The sequence below is a fragment of the Bombus pyrosoma genome, linkage group LG11 (assembly GCF_014825855.1).
Source record: "Bombus pyrosoma isolate SC7728 linkage group LG11, ASM1482585v1, whole genome shotgun sequence".
In the NCBI taxonomy this organism is placed as follows: Eukaryota; Metazoa; Arthropoda; class Insecta; order Hymenoptera; family Apidae; genus Bombus; species Bombus pyrosoma.
This window is the reverse complement of record NC_057780.1, coordinates 6,027,598-6,046,488: the sequence shown is the minus strand read 5'-3', so window position 1 is coordinate 6,046,488 and position 18,891 is coordinate 6,027,598. Positions and strand designations below refer to the sequence as shown.

General features: G+C 40.4%; 1 protein-coding gene across 8 annotated transcripts in view; it reads left to right on the top strand.

Annotated features, from left to right (window-relative positions):
- LOC122572621 (voltage-dependent T-type calcium channel subunit alpha-1G) overlaps window positions 1-18,891 on the top strand; it is a 107,555-nt gene that overhangs the window by 64,393 nt on the left and 24,271 nt on the right. For 6 of the 8 annotated variants that reach the window (XM_043737786.1, XM_043737785.1, XM_043737788.1 and 3 more), the window contains 5 exons: window positions 672-896; window positions 980-1,109; window positions 3,084-3,385; window positions 8,099-8,250; window positions 8,690-8,893. In XM_043737786.1, the coding sequence (XP_043593721.1) occupies window positions 672-896; window positions 980-1,109; window positions 3,084-3,385; window positions 8,099-8,250; window positions 8,690-8,893 (1,013 nt within the window). Of the gene's footprint in view, window positions 1-671; window positions 897-979; window positions 1,110-3,083; window positions 3,386-8,098; window positions 8,251-8,689; window positions 8,894-12,073; window positions 12,195-18,891 lie in introns of all 8 variants that reach the window. The other 2 variants (XM_043737792.1, XM_043737787.1) reach the window with 1 other exon arrangement.

Here is an 18,891-nt window from a genome sequence, read left to right as displayed (position 1 = left end):
CCACGTTACATTTGGTATTTTGGTTTCTGGCGTTGAAACGCGTTCGAGGTAATCGTAGAAAGATTCCACATATTTCGATATTATTTTGCTTTTCGTTAACGCGTCTCTCGGAAGTCAAACTGATCAACTCTGCTCTCTGTTCGTTTCTTTCTGACAACGTTGTGGTATTCGTTTCAGTTGCGATGGTTAACACCCAAGAAACAAACGACTTGCTTCTATCGGTTTATTTGAGACAAGACGATGACCGAGGAAATTTAAGAAACGGCACTTGCAACGATATCGCTGTTCGGTATTTTCTAATTCGCGAAGTCGATCAGTGTAACCTCCGAACGACTGCAGTTAATATTCGAACGAGAAGTACCGCGTCGGAGTGGTAGAGTTTCATATTAGTCTTTTTTACTTAATCGTCAATAATCTTTCGTGAATAACAAAAGTACACGTAGACTCTTGTTCTTTTTTTTATTTGCGAGTTATCATCTTAGCGATATTCGTATTTCACGATAGTAAAGTTTCGCGCAACAGCCTTTCCAAGCCTCCAAACCCATCAAAATCTATCCCCTAAGGTCTTCTAAATGCGAAGGATTAAACACGTTTCGAAATTCATTAGTAATCGGTGGACGATGCAAAATTTCTGAATTTAATTCCCCGTTGAAATTGAACTGCGCCCTCAGACGAACAACGCGCTGCTAAGTCCGCCTTGCACGAACTATCGTAGAAGGAGCAGCGTGATGTTCAGCGACGTGGTGTTGTTGCACGGCAGCAACAACGTCGGAAACGCGTTGCAGGCCGGCTCGACGACGGTGTCACCCGGCGAACGGAACGTATGCTCCTGCGAAAAAATGACGCAGACCGGTGACGGGAATGTTTGGTCGAGCCCACTGCCAGACCACATACAGGTATATTCCACTGCGGCCGGAATTTCACCGGCTCGTGTCTGTTGCATTCGCGTAATTTGTCATGTGAACATGTGTCACCGCAGATGCAGGCTGAATTTGGTGGAAACGAAGCCATGACTTGTCAAGAATTACTGGCGTTAAGCGGTGCTTTGAGCGCCGCGTTACCAACCGGTCAGCTGGCGTTGGATTCCTTTCTCAATTCGCTTACCAAAGGTATATTATCTTTTATTCTTTTTCCACTTTGCTTTATATTTGAACCTATATTTTTGGAGAACATAGCAGCACCTTATTGCTTCCTAGCTTGTATCTCTTGCAATGGAGAGGCTGAATGAGAAAATGGAATATAAATGGAATTTGAGAATGTCGTAGGTGACGTTTGATTTTGCCGAAGAGTTTTAAGAAACGAATATATTACTATACCTGGTAGTATTAGGTTGTCCGAAAGGTTTCTTTCGTTCTATAAGGAAATAATAAACGTACAATGTTTTTTGTTTTATATTAATTTATCGAATTATGCACGAACGTAATAATAGAACGAAATGGATCATACCTAATTCGATAAAATAATATAAAACAGAAATTGTTGTTCATCTGTGTAGTATCGTGGAAAAGGGCCTAAGAGATATCTAGCGAATCGTAAACAATGTCCCGAGAGCCGAGGCGCAGATGGGCCCATCAATGTGTCGTCGGTTCTTCAATTGAATAGTTTCGTAGAAAAGGCCTACGTGACCCTGGCCACGAGCGGTTGCGGAACATGTGCCTGATGGATCTAAGAAAAGACAAAAGGGATGCGAAGGCAGTCAGTGCCAATCGAGAAGTCAGAGAGTGCGAGTTGCTAGCGTTTTTTTTTTTTATTTAATAATTTACATTCACAATTTGTCCAATTTGGACATTTGGTGAAATTTTTTAGCTGTTTGACTATCGTGTGTGTGGCTACCCCATCTTCGTGTTTGTTAGATTATATCCTTTGTGGTCCGCGTGAGAGAGAACGTTGGATCCATTGTGGCGAGAATTGCCTAGATTATAGCGCGTTATTGTGATTAGTTCATACTAAACAACCATCGTTTTTCTGTCTATATCTGTACAATCCATTCATTGTAAATAAACCATCGTTAAATCATTAAATATCAGGATATAATTGCAATATATTCCATCACGATATTACATCTATTGTTGCGAATTATCGACTAAAGAGCAACCGGTCAGGTCAAACCGCTCGGTCGATATCGCGTACCTCGAACGAATTAACGCTCAAGGTTTAATAGATCGAGCGTTACAGTGATTCAGTAGCGCTGTATTTACACTTGTTGTATAAAAGTAACGTTCGATGTTATGAACACGACGATGGTAAGATCTTGTTGAGAGTGAAGTATTTCACCCGTACGGATGTCTGACGATGAACTGTCCCCCTACGTTGCTGATTCCCCCTACCAGTCGTTGGCTTTCGTCCGTCCATCGTGTCCTTCCGGCTGGTCCTTTTCCGGGGTCTTTTTACCTGACCAGAGTCAGAGTCATTAGGTTCAGGTTACAGTTCGGGGAGGATGTGTAATTCGGAATTTCCTAAAGAAAGGAATGGGTCTGTCTGTGCCATAAACGGACGGCCATTCAAAATTCCGAACATTTATTATCATCTTATAAAACGAAAGAAACTTTTCGGACAACCTAATATACAACTTCGAAGTAGGATATTTCCAGCTGTTATATCTCGAAACACTCGGACTCGGGCCATCGATAATTTGAAGCGAGACGTTTCGAAATACGGTGTTTCGAATCGCAAGTACTTCGAATTACGGTATTTTGAGGCGCGGAATCGGGAAATATGATACTTGGAAACGGAGTATTTCAAAGTACAGTAGCCTGAAACGCGATATTTCCAAGTACAAAATTTCAAAAGTACTATATTTCAAAGTGCAGCATTTCCAAGTGCGATATTCGGGATTTCGTGGTACAATATGTCAAAGTATAGCGCTTCGAGCTACAGTGTTTCTCACTGTGTGTAATATCAATTCGTTAACAATCCCTTCGAGCTCTGCCTTTAGACGAATATACGCCGTGCATTTAAATTACCTTTCACCTACGACAAAGAGCAAATCAAAGGAAATATAGCACGTGCGATTGAAATCATCAGAGAACGCAGTATTCCGTTTGACGATCCCCGGTATGTATATAGAGGAACGTTTATTTTAGGAATAACGGATCGACGTATTACCCTGGAGGATCGTACGCAGTGGTTAGCGTCGGACATTGATAATTGCTCGTGTTGCTGTGAACTCCAGGGCACTGATCAATGGCCAGACGAAGGTGACAAATGGGCGAAAACTTCCCGCGCTAGAAGAGTGTTGAGAACTTGCGGCAACCGTTGTGTTTGCGCGATACGGTGCATAAGACGGTCGATTAAGAAGCTGGTCGAGCACAAATATTTTCAACAGGGTATCTTATTGGCGATTTTGATCAATACTCTGAGCATGGGGATAGAATATCATAACCAGGTCAGTGTTTTTATCTCGTATCGTGACATATTCGGCATTTCTGCGGGAAGTGTACAATTAGTCGATGGAAGCGATATAACGAGGCTGGAGAAATGAAAACATCAAGTCGTCAGGCCGATCGACACCATCGTATTTCACGTTTTATTAGATCACGTACGTTGAATTTCATATTCCAAGCCGAAGCTGCCAAACAGTCACTCGACGATTGATACTTTGAATTTCTGCATTACGCGCGTGCATCGCCCGAGAAATACCGATTTCTGCTATTCGTTCTTCTTCAAGTTTCTTTTTTTTTATTGTTTAATTAAATTTTACAATTTGTCCAGCAGGACATTTGGTAAAATATTATAGCTTAAATATACACAGCATGTGGGCGGTTACCCCCAGCGGGGTACCATCTTCGTGTTTGCTTCTTCAAGTTGTACAAAAATGTCTTCATACGTATCGCGAAAGAAGAAATAATTCTAATTGTAAATGAATACGATTCTGCAAGAAATGTATGTAAAGCCTGAACGATTTCTGTGACTTTATCACAGATACGCATATATCGCTTCGATCAGTTACGTTTCGTTTTACGTGTGCTCTCGTTTGTTAATAATTACCTGTTAATACACGATTCTCGTTTATGTGCCACTCGTTACGAGAAATAAATGTTCCAATTATAGTGACATAAGTATAATCGACGGCGATACAGATATTTTACTCATCTGCCTGTATCTTGTTATTTGTAATTTTTTTTTAATATCTACATTGTTATTTATGTTGCATCGTATCGATGGCACAACGATTATCGTTTGCATAGAGTAAACGAACCTCTTGTCTCAGGTGTTTTCGATCACAGACAACTTCTCGGGGAATTATTCCGTTCTTTCTCGTCTTCGATAGTTTTCTAGTTCATAGTTTCCGTTATGATAGTTGCCTTGTATAAGTACGCGTATGCGATGTACATTAACGACGCTTTTCAATAGCAGCCACCTGTTAAACTCGTAGACGAAGTTTGTTGAATTATCGAACATTCTGTATACTCATTATACACACGATGACATAACGCGATACAATAATGCCACACGACATACTTAATAATTCAATTTAATTTTTATTTATGCTCTTTCAATTTTGATCGTTCGTACAATGAAACTCGTCGATTTTCCTTTCGTCTTTTCACATCCCCTTTATTTCTCGTTCAGTCGCTCGCTTATTCGGCCAATCTTCGCGGACGTTCCCGCAAAATATTCGATCACAGTGGTTGATATTGCTTGAAAAAGAAAGCTTTCTGTTTATCTTTCGATCAGAGCTGAGATTCGCTTATCGCAGAGACACGGTAATACACAATTTCGAGATAGCTGGCTATTCAAGCTGACACGAGTAGAATTCTTGAATCGTGCGCCACGCTCTCCGCGACCGTGTATGAATAATTATTCGCCAATCTAACGAAACTATAAATATAAATCGATAAATATCGGATCTGCTTGAAAATCGTGGCATTTTTCATGGTTTAACTTTCTTATCGTCGCTTCGTCAACACACAAGTTTTCTGGAAAAAAGGGCCCAAATGTAATAGCAGATTTCAAGTGCAATTATTATGAAATTTTAATATGAGGCGACAGGTACCGAAGAAACGCTCGAATATATTTAACAATATATATTTGTCGGGTTATCATCGGAGTTAGGGGCGCATAACGAATCTTCCCGTGAATTGGCCATCGTTGTTATGTACTATAGCTGATATTTATTGATACAAATGTGATTATTACAAGAGTTAAGAAGTAATAGCGGCGATTGGACAATCGAGATGTCGATGACAACGAATTTAGGTTCGATAACGAATCCACGGTCAACGGGATGACGAATGCGATGTGGCACACGATTCTGATGTGACTCTACGTACTTGTCCACCGTACAAGTAGAACTTATCGGAATGAAACTCGGTCCAAGTGGAACTGCCCCTATGTACACCTCTCCGTACCTCTTTGTACCCCTCGGGTCAATCTTCGTTTTTAAGGGGAGCTATGTAATTAGTCCATACCTCTGTTAGGTACACGTCCCTCCTGTGACCGTGGCTACGTTCAGTGACCTGTTATATCACTTCCAGCCCAAGCCCACTGTCATAAGTCCCGGGCACCCACACTCGGATTAGAACATAAACAACTATTTCTCAGTTTTATTATTTAAGTACAGCTATAATAAAAAGTCTGGACTAAAGTATCGAGGACCTTTCCGAACGTTCCAAAAGAAAGGCCCCGATGTCCTTTCATCTCCGACGTATATTTATTAACATATACTCTATGTGTACGCTATGCGTGGAACTCGCGTAGAACTTACTATTAGCGGTTCGCGATTACAAATTCGAACTCGAGTCGATACAAGTTCGGATGATGATTGCCTAGGAGAGAAACTCGGATCAATTATTACTGCCAACTACCAACTATCGATTGGGACAGGCGTCCAACGACTGACCTTCCGTCACGATGATGCTACAGAGGAAAACTCTATGATGGGGTGTGTCTAACGATGCGAGGTCATCGGATTCGTTGAGGAAAGCCTTGGTTCGGAAAGTGAGCGAAATGGACAATTTTGTGTTGGAGGTTAGAAAAGTATGCTAACCGCCCTTGAGAGAAAATTGCTAGCGGGAAGCATCGTATATGAGGAAAGCAGATTTCCCGTATCTTCCCGTAGTAGCTGATAGATTTAGGGACTGTTAAGACACAGACTATTTGTCCCTTTGGAGGAGCTTAGCTAAATAAATCCTGAGATTTATAGCGGATGCTTAAGCTAGCTGAAAATATTCTCTGAGGATGTATCTACATGTGGCAATTATCTTGTCCGAAGAATAGGGTGTTTGTGTGGCGAGCCACAGAAACCGTTGAAAAGTTTACTGTCGAGTACCGCTACAAATATTAAACACCAAACGAATTTAATGAACGTTAGAAAAGCCTTTGAAAAGAATGATCAATTTTCAGGTATAGCTGACACCAAAAATCCAGCTAAGGCGACAACTTTCCACTGAAAGTTTACCCAATTCGCTATATTTTGTTTCACGTAGACTCTTTTTAAAGGAAATCGCCTCGATTAACTCGCCATTCCTTTTCGATAGCGTTGATTACGACGCAAAATCTTTAATCGCTTCAGCCACTCCTTTCACGTTATCTTCAGACTTGAAATGTCTGTTTTTTGCATAGAAGGTACGGTAGCAAAGTGCACGGTAATCAGAAAAGGTGAAATCATCCGATTGTGTTTAAAAAACGACTCACAAATTCTCTACCACGGCGATAAAACTCGCGAAGTACCTTTCTTTTTTATTTTTTTACTATTCGTAAAAAGTGAAATGCCGTTAATCCGGTTTATCTATCGACGAAATTTATTTGCCAACTTTTAACCGTAATCTATCGAGCGACCAACGTACTTACGTTATCTTTATACGACGATAAGAGCATAATAAAAATCACATCGCTTCAACATTCAAAATAAAGATCAGAAATAATGTTTGAGGACAGGGTAAATAAAATTCGACGGTAATGAACAAGATACAGAAAGATTTTATAGGTATAGGTGCAGGATTTTATTAAATTCGCTTGTGTAAGAAACTTTATATCTTGCTATAATGCATGTATGAACCATAAATATTTTATAGCAGAATGTAAAATTTATTGATCGCTATTTTTACAGTAAAATAAAATTACATCATGAAGATTGATGGAGCGTGTATATAAGGGACTTAAAGCAAACGCGAAAAGCTGTAGTTTCGGTGAAGATTTGCACGCGCTGTTATATGAAATGAATCTTTAAACAGCTCTTTCATGATGTAGCTCGTTTATGGTTTTTCCTTGTTCGCAGATTAGTTAGAAACGCTGCAATAAATAGAGTTCTGTGACCTAAATCTTACATAACGCGTTACGGGGTCGTTTAAAACGAACCAGAAGCGAAAAGCAGGCTAAAGAAGGAAATCTGCTTTTTAAAGTACCGTAAAGAGAATGGTGATAAACGTGAAACGAGTTTATTCAAAAAATTAAGCGACATCATTTTTCAAACGATTCTATCGACAGAGAAATATTAACAAGAGTGTAAACGTTGAATTTAAAAGCTTAGAAATCTTACACGCTTGAGATCGACGGTTATTTCGATTTCGACGGTAGAAGAACATTGAAATTATTTTATCGAAATAAATATTCGCAAAGAATACAAAAATCCGTCAAATTTATTCATAGGAACAAAATACGTTTTTAATTCCATTTCGAGCACGATCTTTTGCTTCTTGAACCGTCATAGAGGGAGTGTCGTGATTGGCGAATGTAGCGATCGGCTGCTGGCGTCATCGTGGAAACCATCGTGTCAGTGCTACTGACACGTAATAGCGTCCATCCAAAAGCTTAGGTGGCTAACACCCTACCTTTGTTTGCACCATAATCTCTGAAACCCTGTCACTTGCACCTATTTACACATATGTACATACATGTACAGACACACTCAGCTAGAATTTCCATTTGCACACGCCGGAGAATAAATATTGTAATATACAGGGTGTTCTGTAACCGATGTACAAGGCAGACTACACGCCGAGATAGAAATAAAATATTCCCGAGAAAGCGAACTTCTGAGTGAGACAAGGGGTTCATCGCGATCTTATAGCGAAAATACATATATATATGTATATATATACATATATACATATGCATCGAAAAAGTGGTATGCTTTTTTCTGTTCATCGATCGACAGCCGGAGCAATTGACCATAGTGGTTGAGATAAGCAATATCGTATTTTCGGCCGTCTTTGCTGTGGAAATGTTGCTCAAGATCATCGCGGAGGGTCCGTTCGGTTACATAAGCAACGGATTCAACGTTTTCGACGGAGTCGTCGTGGTACTCAGGTATGCGAATAAAACAATCATTTACGCGACTCGGAAAAATTTATAATCAACACTTTGAAATTTTTCTAAAAAAAAAAAAAATGTCGAACAAACAAGTAGCTCTGAAAGTTAGAAAATTTGATAAATTTACCGATAGACAAGACGCTGATTCCATAAGAATACATCGACTACGGACTTTTCCCAAATTTCGCTGTGAATTTTCCTTATAAACCGACGCTCGCGACATCGGTAGACTTCGAAGCAAAAATTTGGAGGAAAAGACCCAAGTGTTTCGTATTAACTTAAAATATAAAAAAAACTTGAACATATCTGTTCGTTAAAATCGAACGGATAATTGCAAAGGTTCGAGCGTTCGAATGGTCTGTTAACGTAAGAGTTACGGCGTTATATCGCACGAGAATTTATACGCAAAAGGAGCAATTTTCTGTTGAACGTCTAGCGTGGTGGAGATTTGTCAAGCGTTCGTTGAGGAGAGGAGCGGAAGTTCCGGGCTGAGCGTGTTGAGGACCTTCCGCCTACTGAGAATCCTCAAGCTCGTGCGTTTCCTACCGAACCTCCGGCGACAGCTGTTCGTGATGTTGCGCACCATGGATAACGTTGCCGTATTCTTTTCCCTTTTAGTACTTTTCATCTTTATATTCAGGTAAGTTGTTCCCTTTCCCTTTAGGCAACCAGTGCCCGGGAATTGTGCTCGCGGTTGTCGGCCACGTCGTCGTCGGTCTTTAAAAATCGTCGAGATGCACGTTTCCAGGATCGCGGTTCGCGCCGGCCATCATCGTCGCGATCACCACGCGGACAATTATCAATCGTCGGATCGCAAACGCGTTTCGTGTTCACGGACGCGGACTTAACATCGCGCGTTACTTCCGTTCAGATAATCACCTCATCAGCATAACGTTTGCATGACAGCCAAAGCGAATTGAAAGATCACTGGATTATCGATGGACTATCACGAATTGTGGAGAGACTAAAGAAACAGAGCTAAGTTAAGTGTCAACGAGACCGTGCTTCGGTCGAATCCTCGCTCGATGGCGCGACGTGCAACGATAAGGCGAATTTATATTTTCACGTTTCGTATCCGCGTCGCGGTTGACTCGTCCACGGTGAAAGGGAAAGATGGCAGCCAGGATATTTATATCGAATCGTTGAATTTGTTTCGGTGGTTTTCAAACTGACGATCGAGATAGCGAGCGTTGTTGACGAGTTTAGGTCTTTGCGGAAGAACGTCGTAAAATATTAGAGACAACTGTTTCGTTCTAGACGAACCATCGTCGTTCGGTTCGTCGAAAGTTCGAGAGATATATCTACCGAGATCGATCTATCGTACTAGATCTACGTCGTTCACCGATCGTGGTATTTTACGAAACGACAGACGAATACGATTGTTACATCTTTCACCGTGCGACGAGTGATCCGCGATGCAAGTCTAAGAGCGTAGAGTCTAAATTCGCGTTTATCGCGTTCCATCAGATATTCCTTTGGCGACGTTGTTCATCGTAGAGAAACGCGTTCGTTTCATTTGGTTGATTCAAGGGTCTCGTTGACATTTATTGTCTTTTGAGAACAGCTTCTTGTCCGCTTCCGAGCTTCCACAGGAGCTGGGGCTTGTATGTCACTGTTCTTCGAACACGAAGTGTATTAGGTGACTATGTCTTCCGTTTTATACTCCTTTTGTCTTTTCTCTTCTTTATGCGCTTTTTTTATCTTCTCTCACGGCATATGGATCGCCGCGTAAATTGCATCTCACGTATTATAGATGAAACCGAGTCGCAGCAGTTCTCTCGTTTTACATTATTTACCACACTGTTGCGTTTGCGACTGCAGCGTTTTCTGACGTTGTAATGGTAATGAACGATGGGTGTTTGTTGGCACGTGTCTACGAGGAGTGTCTTGTTGGCCCTTTCTCATGGCTTGAGGCATCGAACGTGTATATTATTATTATATACTGTTTCTTTTCTCGTTTGTTTATTTATTTTTCTACCATTTTTTGTTTTATTATTAGAGGACACCTATTATACATATGAATATCGATATGAATATATATGTATACATATATATATATATATATATACATACACGTATATGAATATATATATATGTATATATTTTTTCATGTGTGCATGGTGCTTTTTCATCTAGCGACGAGTATGAGAGCTATATGTATATATATATATACTATTACCTATTAATTATTCGTGTATTCGTACGTCTTCTTTCTTATTCTATTGCCCCGTTCTTCTTCCTTTTTTTAATGCTATGTACTCTCTAAGTGCCTACAAAGTGCGCCTCGGTGTGGTCATCGATATTAGACAGCTTGCGAATGGATAAATATGTATCTCTTTCGGTTATTTGATTATGCTGCGAACACGGCCTCTCGCTATCCCCGCGGGTTTGACACGCGTCTCGAGATCATCCGACGGTCGATCGATCGTTCGTCGCAATCGCCATCGGCTTCGTGTTATTTTTGTTGCCATTGTCAGTCCGTTCGATGTCTGATCTTACTATCCAGGGACTCAGGTGTGCATCATTTTTTTAAACTGAGGAAATTTTTGAGATACTTTGACTCTTCGAACTACGTGCCATCATAGGATACCCTTTTTCTTTTACATTTCTTTTCTATTTTTTTTTTCCACGCTTTTGTTTTTCGATCTTTCGGCGAGAAACGCACAGGCGATCAGATGGTATTCACTATCGGCCAGAAGCATGAGCCTCGTTGCTGGTTTTCATGGCAGACTGTTGACAAGCTGTGTGTGTTATTAAATGTGGCAAATTAATTTCCTTCGTGGCAACTATCGCTGCAGCATTACGGGTCGGTGAGTCGAGTTTCGATCTGTTCGACGACGACTTTAGACATGTTGCGACATTAGGCGCGGAAATGATTCTATGCTTTCAATTATTCCATTTTTACTTATTATATTCTCTATAGATTTATTATTATTATTATTATTATTATCATTATTATTATTACTTTGGAAGTCATTCACGGGAAGTAACTGAAACTTACATAGGTCATTCTTCGACAACCGTTTATTTCGAAAGAACATGAATTGGAAGCGCGATTCCAAATTCTTATTTATAAAACACTTTCGCCAAGGTTCTATACTTTTGGCTGGTAGTATATACCACTATCGAGATAGTTCCAAATCGCAGGATCAATAAACGGAACTATCTTTAAATTTTTAAGCAAACATATTAAAACCTATCAGGATAATAAAATGCCTAAGTAAAGTCAATAGCCATAAATTATAAATACAGGTATACGAGTATCGACTATAACGCATTCGAGAAGATTTGGCTCTTTTTTAAAGTAGATTTCTGCCGGCTTTCACGCAAACAGAATTACGCACGCGATATTCGTTTGGACGAATTGATATTAATTTTGACGTTAGTCTGCGTTAGCATACGCGCTGTGACGTAGGACGAGCGCACCGTCATCAGACTTTCTATACGATTATTTGTTAAGTGACTCGATTTACCGTAGTCGAGAGAAGCTTTTCTATTTTTTCTCCAAACTAAATTTTTTTTCTTCCTCTATCAATCTTGCTACCCCTTCCCGTCATTATTTCCTTTGTCCCTCTCTCTTTCTCTCTCTCTATTCCCCCCCCCCAATCTCTCTCTCTCTGTCTCTCTCTCTCTCTCATCCACACTCTCTCTCTCTCTCTCTCTCTCTCTCTCTATCTATCTATCTATCTCTCTGTCTCTCTTTACATCCCCACGTTCTTACTTCACTTCTTTTTTCTCTTCCCTACACAACTATCTGTCTATTTATCTACCTATATATTTACGGATAAGGAAGTACATTGCACGTTTCGTTGTGTTGTAGTATTCTCGGGATGAACCTGTTTGGTTGCAAATTCTGTGAAACGATGAAAGGCAGCTCTGACGTCGAGTGTGATAGGAAAAACTTTGACTCGTTACTCTGGGCTATTGTGACGGTGTTTCAGGTACCTACAAAGGATACTTTTCCACGTATCTCTCGAGGGCTTTATTTTCCTCTATATAGTGTATATTATATATTATATATATTATAATTATATTATATATATATATTTATTCGTATATATACATATTAACGTTACATACACATGCAACCACGTATGCTAAGTTACCTCGATATATGTATATATGTGCACATATATATATACATATATGCCCTTATATACAATACATATATGCGTATGACATATACAATATAATCGTCACATTCGTCATTGAACGGCCGAAAGACGTCATCTGCTACGTTTATGATTATCGCGAGGGCTTAAGGTAACGTATGAGAGATACATACATGAAACGAAAATTATATACTCTATAATGGCATGCAGAGCCGTATCGAGGTAGGAGGAGGAGGAGGAGGAGGTGGAGGAGGAGGAGGAGGAGGAGGAGAAGGAGGAGGCCACGGATCATTCGAACGACCGTACCTGAGATGATGTTTCTTCGCTTTTTCTTTATTCGTCTTAATCCGCAGTCGCTGCTTAGCGAGAGTAAAGAAGTGCGTTTTTCTTTTTGTTTTTAAAAATGCGCCTCGCGGCTCTCACAATTGCCATCGCAGCGCGTCGAGCTGGCCCTCGGACATGCTTACGCTGCTTCCGATTCTTTAGCGTTGTCTTGCTTCCGCCAGATTCGCGGTTTCTGCGCACGGTTTCTATTCGTTCTTTTGCGCGAATCTTTTCGCCGAAATTCGTTCTTCCTTGACCTGTTCGTTCTTTGTCGTTGCTGCTAGAAGATCGTTTTGCATCTAACGCGCTGGTAAAGGGTGATTAGCTGGTAAGGGTCGTTTAGCATCGAGAGATTCTAGTAAATTTTTGTTATCGAAGGAATGTATCATGGTTCTTAAATCATTCAAATTGTCGTCGTTTCGATCGTTGTGTACATGGAAGTCCAACGAAGTTGGATTCTATTTGCATAAACGAGGCTTTCTTTTTACTTAATCGTACAAATTAAGGGGTTGGGTTTTCGAGAATATCGGTAATTTGATTGATTGGAAGTAACGTTTGCGCGAAGGAAGGTTAACGTGTGTGGCAACGTTTAGTAACGAAAATCTCGATATAACACGAGAGAAAGACAGATTCGCGTATGAGACATTTAGAAACCGTTCAAGAAACGTGCCGATATACTCGACGAACGAAAGATCTTACATCACATCTAAGAAAATATTATTCTGTTTTTCATCGTAAAAGAAGAGCCAATGAAAAACCGTTCGTAGCACGAGAGTGTCCAATGACCACGGTGCCTTGCAGTTTTTCCATTCGGATATTCCACGATGCTTTCCGACAAACGATATTTTCGTCAAGAAACTACAGAACTGTGATATAAGCTCTTTGCTCGCAAGAAATAGCGATAAAGCGTCGTATCCTGCGTACGAAACAACGATTTTGCATCGAAAGCTTCGCATCTGTTATTGTTACTTGGTTGTGGTCGTCGCAAGTGCATAATATCTCTCACTTACTGTAGCCTGCTGCCACGAAATTTTTTTCACAAAATCTCTTCTCTGTGACGTGTGATCATCGATCGAACAAGCGACTGATACGTTTTTGACCTGTGTTTTTCTCTTTTTTTTTTTTTCCTTCTTTTGCGCCCCGGTAAAAAGGTTGTTGAGAAATTTCCTCTGTTAAACCGTGAGACTGTTTGAATTGTCGCATCAGCATAGATGGAAAACGCCGACCTTTTTTCCCCCCGTATATCAGCGTTTTTTCCAGCTTTGATCGCTTTTACTTCGATTGATCGTACAAGCTCGTGCCGTGCATGTTAATTATCGTTCACATTCTATTATACGCTTTGCATGCTGGTACGTGTCCTTTCCCAAGTGATCGTTGTTGTTGTTGTTGTTGTTGTTGTTGTTGTGTTGTTGTTGCTGTTGCTGCTTCTCATCGCTGTTGGCCCTGACCGTGTTTTCGATATGCACACATTTCCTTACAATATCTACATTCCATCATACGACATTCCGTTACACTGTGAAAAACGGCAATCCGAATAATATATACAATACAATGCGTAACGATGTTCGAGCAATTTTATCGCACAGGGATCTCTAACTTCAGCGCCACGCTATCTTGCACACGGTTGTTAAACTCCAAAATTCTCCGCTTCTCCGGCAATATATATATTTTCCCCGTGTAAAGATAAATATCAATTAAAAAATTCTCTATTTAAATCAGAACTAAGCAATTTTCTCGCTTGTTGTTGGCATCTCCCGAAACGACTAGAAAATACTCGATGCCGAATCTGACGTGAATTCCCTTAGAGAAAATCGCAATATCTTCTACGATATTTCCAAATAACGTCGCTTTTATCGTTCGTCGTTCGTAATTCGATCATAGCCTGACCGACGATAGCGTGAATGATCTAAACTTCGTAGAAATTCTTTTCTCATATTCGTATAAATTACTTGATTTTCATATTAAACCAAAAGTTATAACCAACCGTGATTTCTTTCTTCGCTGAAGAAGGTAAAATCCCGGTTGCGTCAGGGCCGAAGCTTCGCTGGCGAAACGAAACGGGCATCCAAGCCCGCGCGTCTGTATTTTAAAGAAAAAGGTTGAAGCGGTAGAAGAGATAGAGCGAGGAAGGAGTCGCGTTAAATCTTTTGATCTTTTTCTGAATTCCGCTTGTTCCTATAACAACGGCACGTAAATGCAGGCAAAACTGTGTAAAAGTGCCCCACCCACTGCGTTAAATGGAACGACTGTCTTTTGATAGTGAAAATCTATAGGGTGATAAATTCCGAAGGGAGGATCTATGATAAAGGAAAAACGATACTGTATAGGCCCGTAGCTTGCGGAATTTCCAAACAATTGACATTTTACTTGGCGAATTAGTCGTCTCGTTGTAAAAGATCGCCATAGCAACGGCCGCTCTGGCGAATCTCTCGCAAATATTCGATCGATAACTAAAACGTTTCGTTTTTCTCTTACCATGTATATAGATAAATGCTGTTACGGTTATTTTTTAATTGGTTGCACGCGGAAATCTCTTTTCCATAGGATCGACCAGTAACTCTGGCAATCTTATACAGCGAAATTATTCGAAATACTTCGAAAATTGTTCGTCGTACAGCAACGAACAAGATTTGCATTTATGAGACGGTAGGTTTGTTTCCTTTTTGTATGTTTCGCCGGTGAAAACAAAATCGAGTAGCAATCATCGGATATTGCAACCTCTATTGCCCTAATTTAAATAACCTTTCTCCTTTGAACGTTCATAAAGAAACCTTGTGTGTCTCGTAATTAGTTGTTTTAAAAATAGAGCCGAAAGAGGAGATTATTTAAGACCATTTCGCAACCAGTGCACAACTGCGGACAATTTTCAACGCTACTTGTCTCCATAATATCGCTGTGACATTCTTTAAGAAGTTATTCCTCCATCGAAAGGCAAACAAACCCATTGAACCTAATATTTAAATAGATAATTGAACTTTCGATGCTATGAAATTTCTCTTTGCTCTATCCATTGGCAGAGTACATACTCGCAGTTTAGAGTGGCGTAGAGGAGTAGCACTTCTCGGCCATCTCCGCCATAGCCAGAGGGTTAAACCACTTTTCCGCCTGTATGCCCTGTGTACAAACGAGTATGCGCGACATACCTTTCAAAAAGGGATGTATCGCGGATGAGATTTTCCTTTTGTCGGCTGTGACACATCCAATGACAATAAAATGATAATGCGCGTCCGGTTTCATTGAGGGAGAGGCGTCGATGAGCTTGAAATTTCCAAGATCGTAACTTTCACGAAATTTGATTTGCCATTTCACGGATCTCATCTTTCCTTTCCCGCTTGTTTTCTCGTATCAATGAAACCGACAGCAGACAACGAGAGGTTAACGTTATGAAATTTTTTAACGACCGAAATTCACGGTGCTGGACGTTTCGAAGGGGCGAATCTGATCTTCGTAGCTTTCCGCTTATTGCGAAATTAATCACGCGGCGATGTTAAAATCGCGAACTTTCGAACCCGCGAATCTTCTTATCGTTTGAAATGGCAGAAATATTTCGGATGGGCTGTCGATTAATTATTCGTCAGGCACCCGGTATATTCTTCGTTGTAACGATGAAACGTAGCTAAACGTACGCGGTGTCTCGCTGAATATCCGACAAACATTCCTCGCGTGATTGGCAGGTCATCGTGAATAAAAAGTGAGTTCAATTTTTGTTTCGTTAATTGCATTGTGTCGCGAAACACTGGAGAGACACAAAAAGTATCGAAAGAACGAGTATTTCCGCCACGGATTAACCGAGTTTCGCGTTTCAAAAATGGATTCTTCTTCAACTTCTTGCGAAATAACTGGGAACCATTTAGTTCCATCTATCCAACCTTCTATATATCACTTAACTCATGTGGAATCCATTTATCCATTTTCTTCGCTTTTTCTATTTCAGCCAAGTGACAAATAATGGCTTACTTTCGTCCGAAACGCCATTTATCTTGCTGTTTGTCGTCGATTACTTTCAGTAACGTCCCTTAGAACGTCACCATCGTGTCGCTCCTTGACCTTCCTTTCTCCAACCAACGATCGATTCGCATCTCTTCAGACATATCGTTCGAACGATTCTATCGTTTCAAGGCAAACGAAGAAATATCGTGAGATTTTATCTGAATTCTAAATTTTAGCCCCTGGTCTTTGATCTTTGGTCGGAAATTACCCAGATATCCTGTTAAATGTTACGTAGACATTCTGCGTCTGTTTCGAAGTTCGAAATCAACCTCAGGTATCGGGCTTAAGAAACATAGTCGAGTTGAAAAAGTTAGCTTCAACTTTGAGGACACGTTTAAGCGGCTTAAAATAAACGATGCTTAACAACTTACTAATGCGATTAAGTTTTCTTCGCGAGGTATTGCCTACAGTTTGGCATGATTATTCTCCAGGTGCAGCGTCACGGAGTTTTCCGAAAGAAGAGGCAGCTTTGCAAGTTAGTAGCAGAGTCGAAATAAATCCGCTGCAACGAGCGAGAACGTTTCTGTTATAAGCTACGGGAAATCGTATCGTCACCCTTTTCCCGATTCTCATTAATGTCGTTTCCACTGCACGACAAATTTGTCGCTCTTTCGAATTACTAAACTTCGACGACACGATATTTGATGACTCGTAATGATTCGCAATCCTCGTTCGTAACTATTAGGATACTTACCCGTGCAGAACGCAATAATTCACCTAGTAGATTCAGAAATCATTCGTCAGACGTGGAAGAAGAATAATGAACTTAGCGAACCTTACAATTTATCAACTGCCTGAATGTTATCAAAACAGTTTCAGCTGAAATTTGAATCTGATTTGTGAGATCATTCGTACGACGTAACGATAAATGCAAAGAACAATAAATAGACTGGATAATATGAAATCGGTTAAATCGATGACTGGGACGCGATCGATATAATATCCTATAAGATTCAATTTTGTTGAACATAATTGGCCAGGTCGTTACAGTATTTCTTTATGAGCAAATAATTTATAATTAACGATTCAAAGCGCCTTAAAATACTTTCCATTAAAAGACGAGCCGAACAAAGACCGCGTTCAAGCGAAGAAGCATTTAGAGATTATTCTTTAACGTGGGCATCGAGTCCACGAATCGGGCAAACTTTTATGACTAGATAACGAAAGGCTAGCTCGTTATTCGGGAGAATTATGCGTGCCGATTTATCCGATCAATTTTTCCTTCCTGCTCTCGTGGGAGCAATTTCAACTGTTACGCGCCAACAATCGACCGCGAAATATTTTTAACCGGTACATCGAGAAGGATGGCGAGTATTCATTCGGTAAAATAAATCCTCCCAAACGGCCGGCAAGTAGCCGTAAATTAAAAAAACACAGCGGCGCGGATCGAAAATCTGCGAGCCCCGAGTTAATGTTGAACAGTTGGAGCTCCCTGTGCCGTGATATTAAAAAAAATAACGTGTATGTATGCGATCTATAAATAACGTGGTCGGATGAAAATGATCTTTAGCAATGATACACGTTCTTATAGACGCGAGGAGTAAGCGCGCGAGTAATCGGAGACGCGATAAAAGCGAGAAACAAAAAGAAAAAAAGAAAAAAGAAATGAAGAAAAAAAGAAAGAAGAAAAAAGGAAGACGTTCTATTAGCGTCACAGGTTCCGTCACGCCATGAATTTTTTAACAGTGTAGCCACGTCTCGAGCCTTCCGCGTCATTTTTCTCTCAATCAGTACTTACATTACATATCGGTGTCATTGACGTTCGTGATTTCTCTACACGTGTTTGTTTACCCGACTCCGACTCTTCGGTTGCGCATTTTGTATCTCTGATTCATTCGATCGTATTCACACTGTTTCTGCCATACTTACTCTGACTGTCTTTTCTCTCTGTCTCTATCTGTCTATCTTGTTCGACTTTTCACTTTGTGTTCCAAAAAAAGAAAGAAGAAAAAAAAAGAAAAATCAAAAAAAAAAAAATCGAACATCCGACGAACCTGGAGGAGGGAAGGGGGGGCAAAGAAGGAAACGATACGTCGCGCGAACACGAGATATAAACACGTAAAGCAGAGTGTCAATGTGTGTCGGATTAAAAATCGTCGCGTGACACGTCCGTTGAGCCGAATGAACAGGAGATTGTTTCAAACGAGAGAGAGAGAAAAAAGAAAGACGAAGAAGAAATGAACAAATAGAAATTAACACGTTAGAGAGAAAA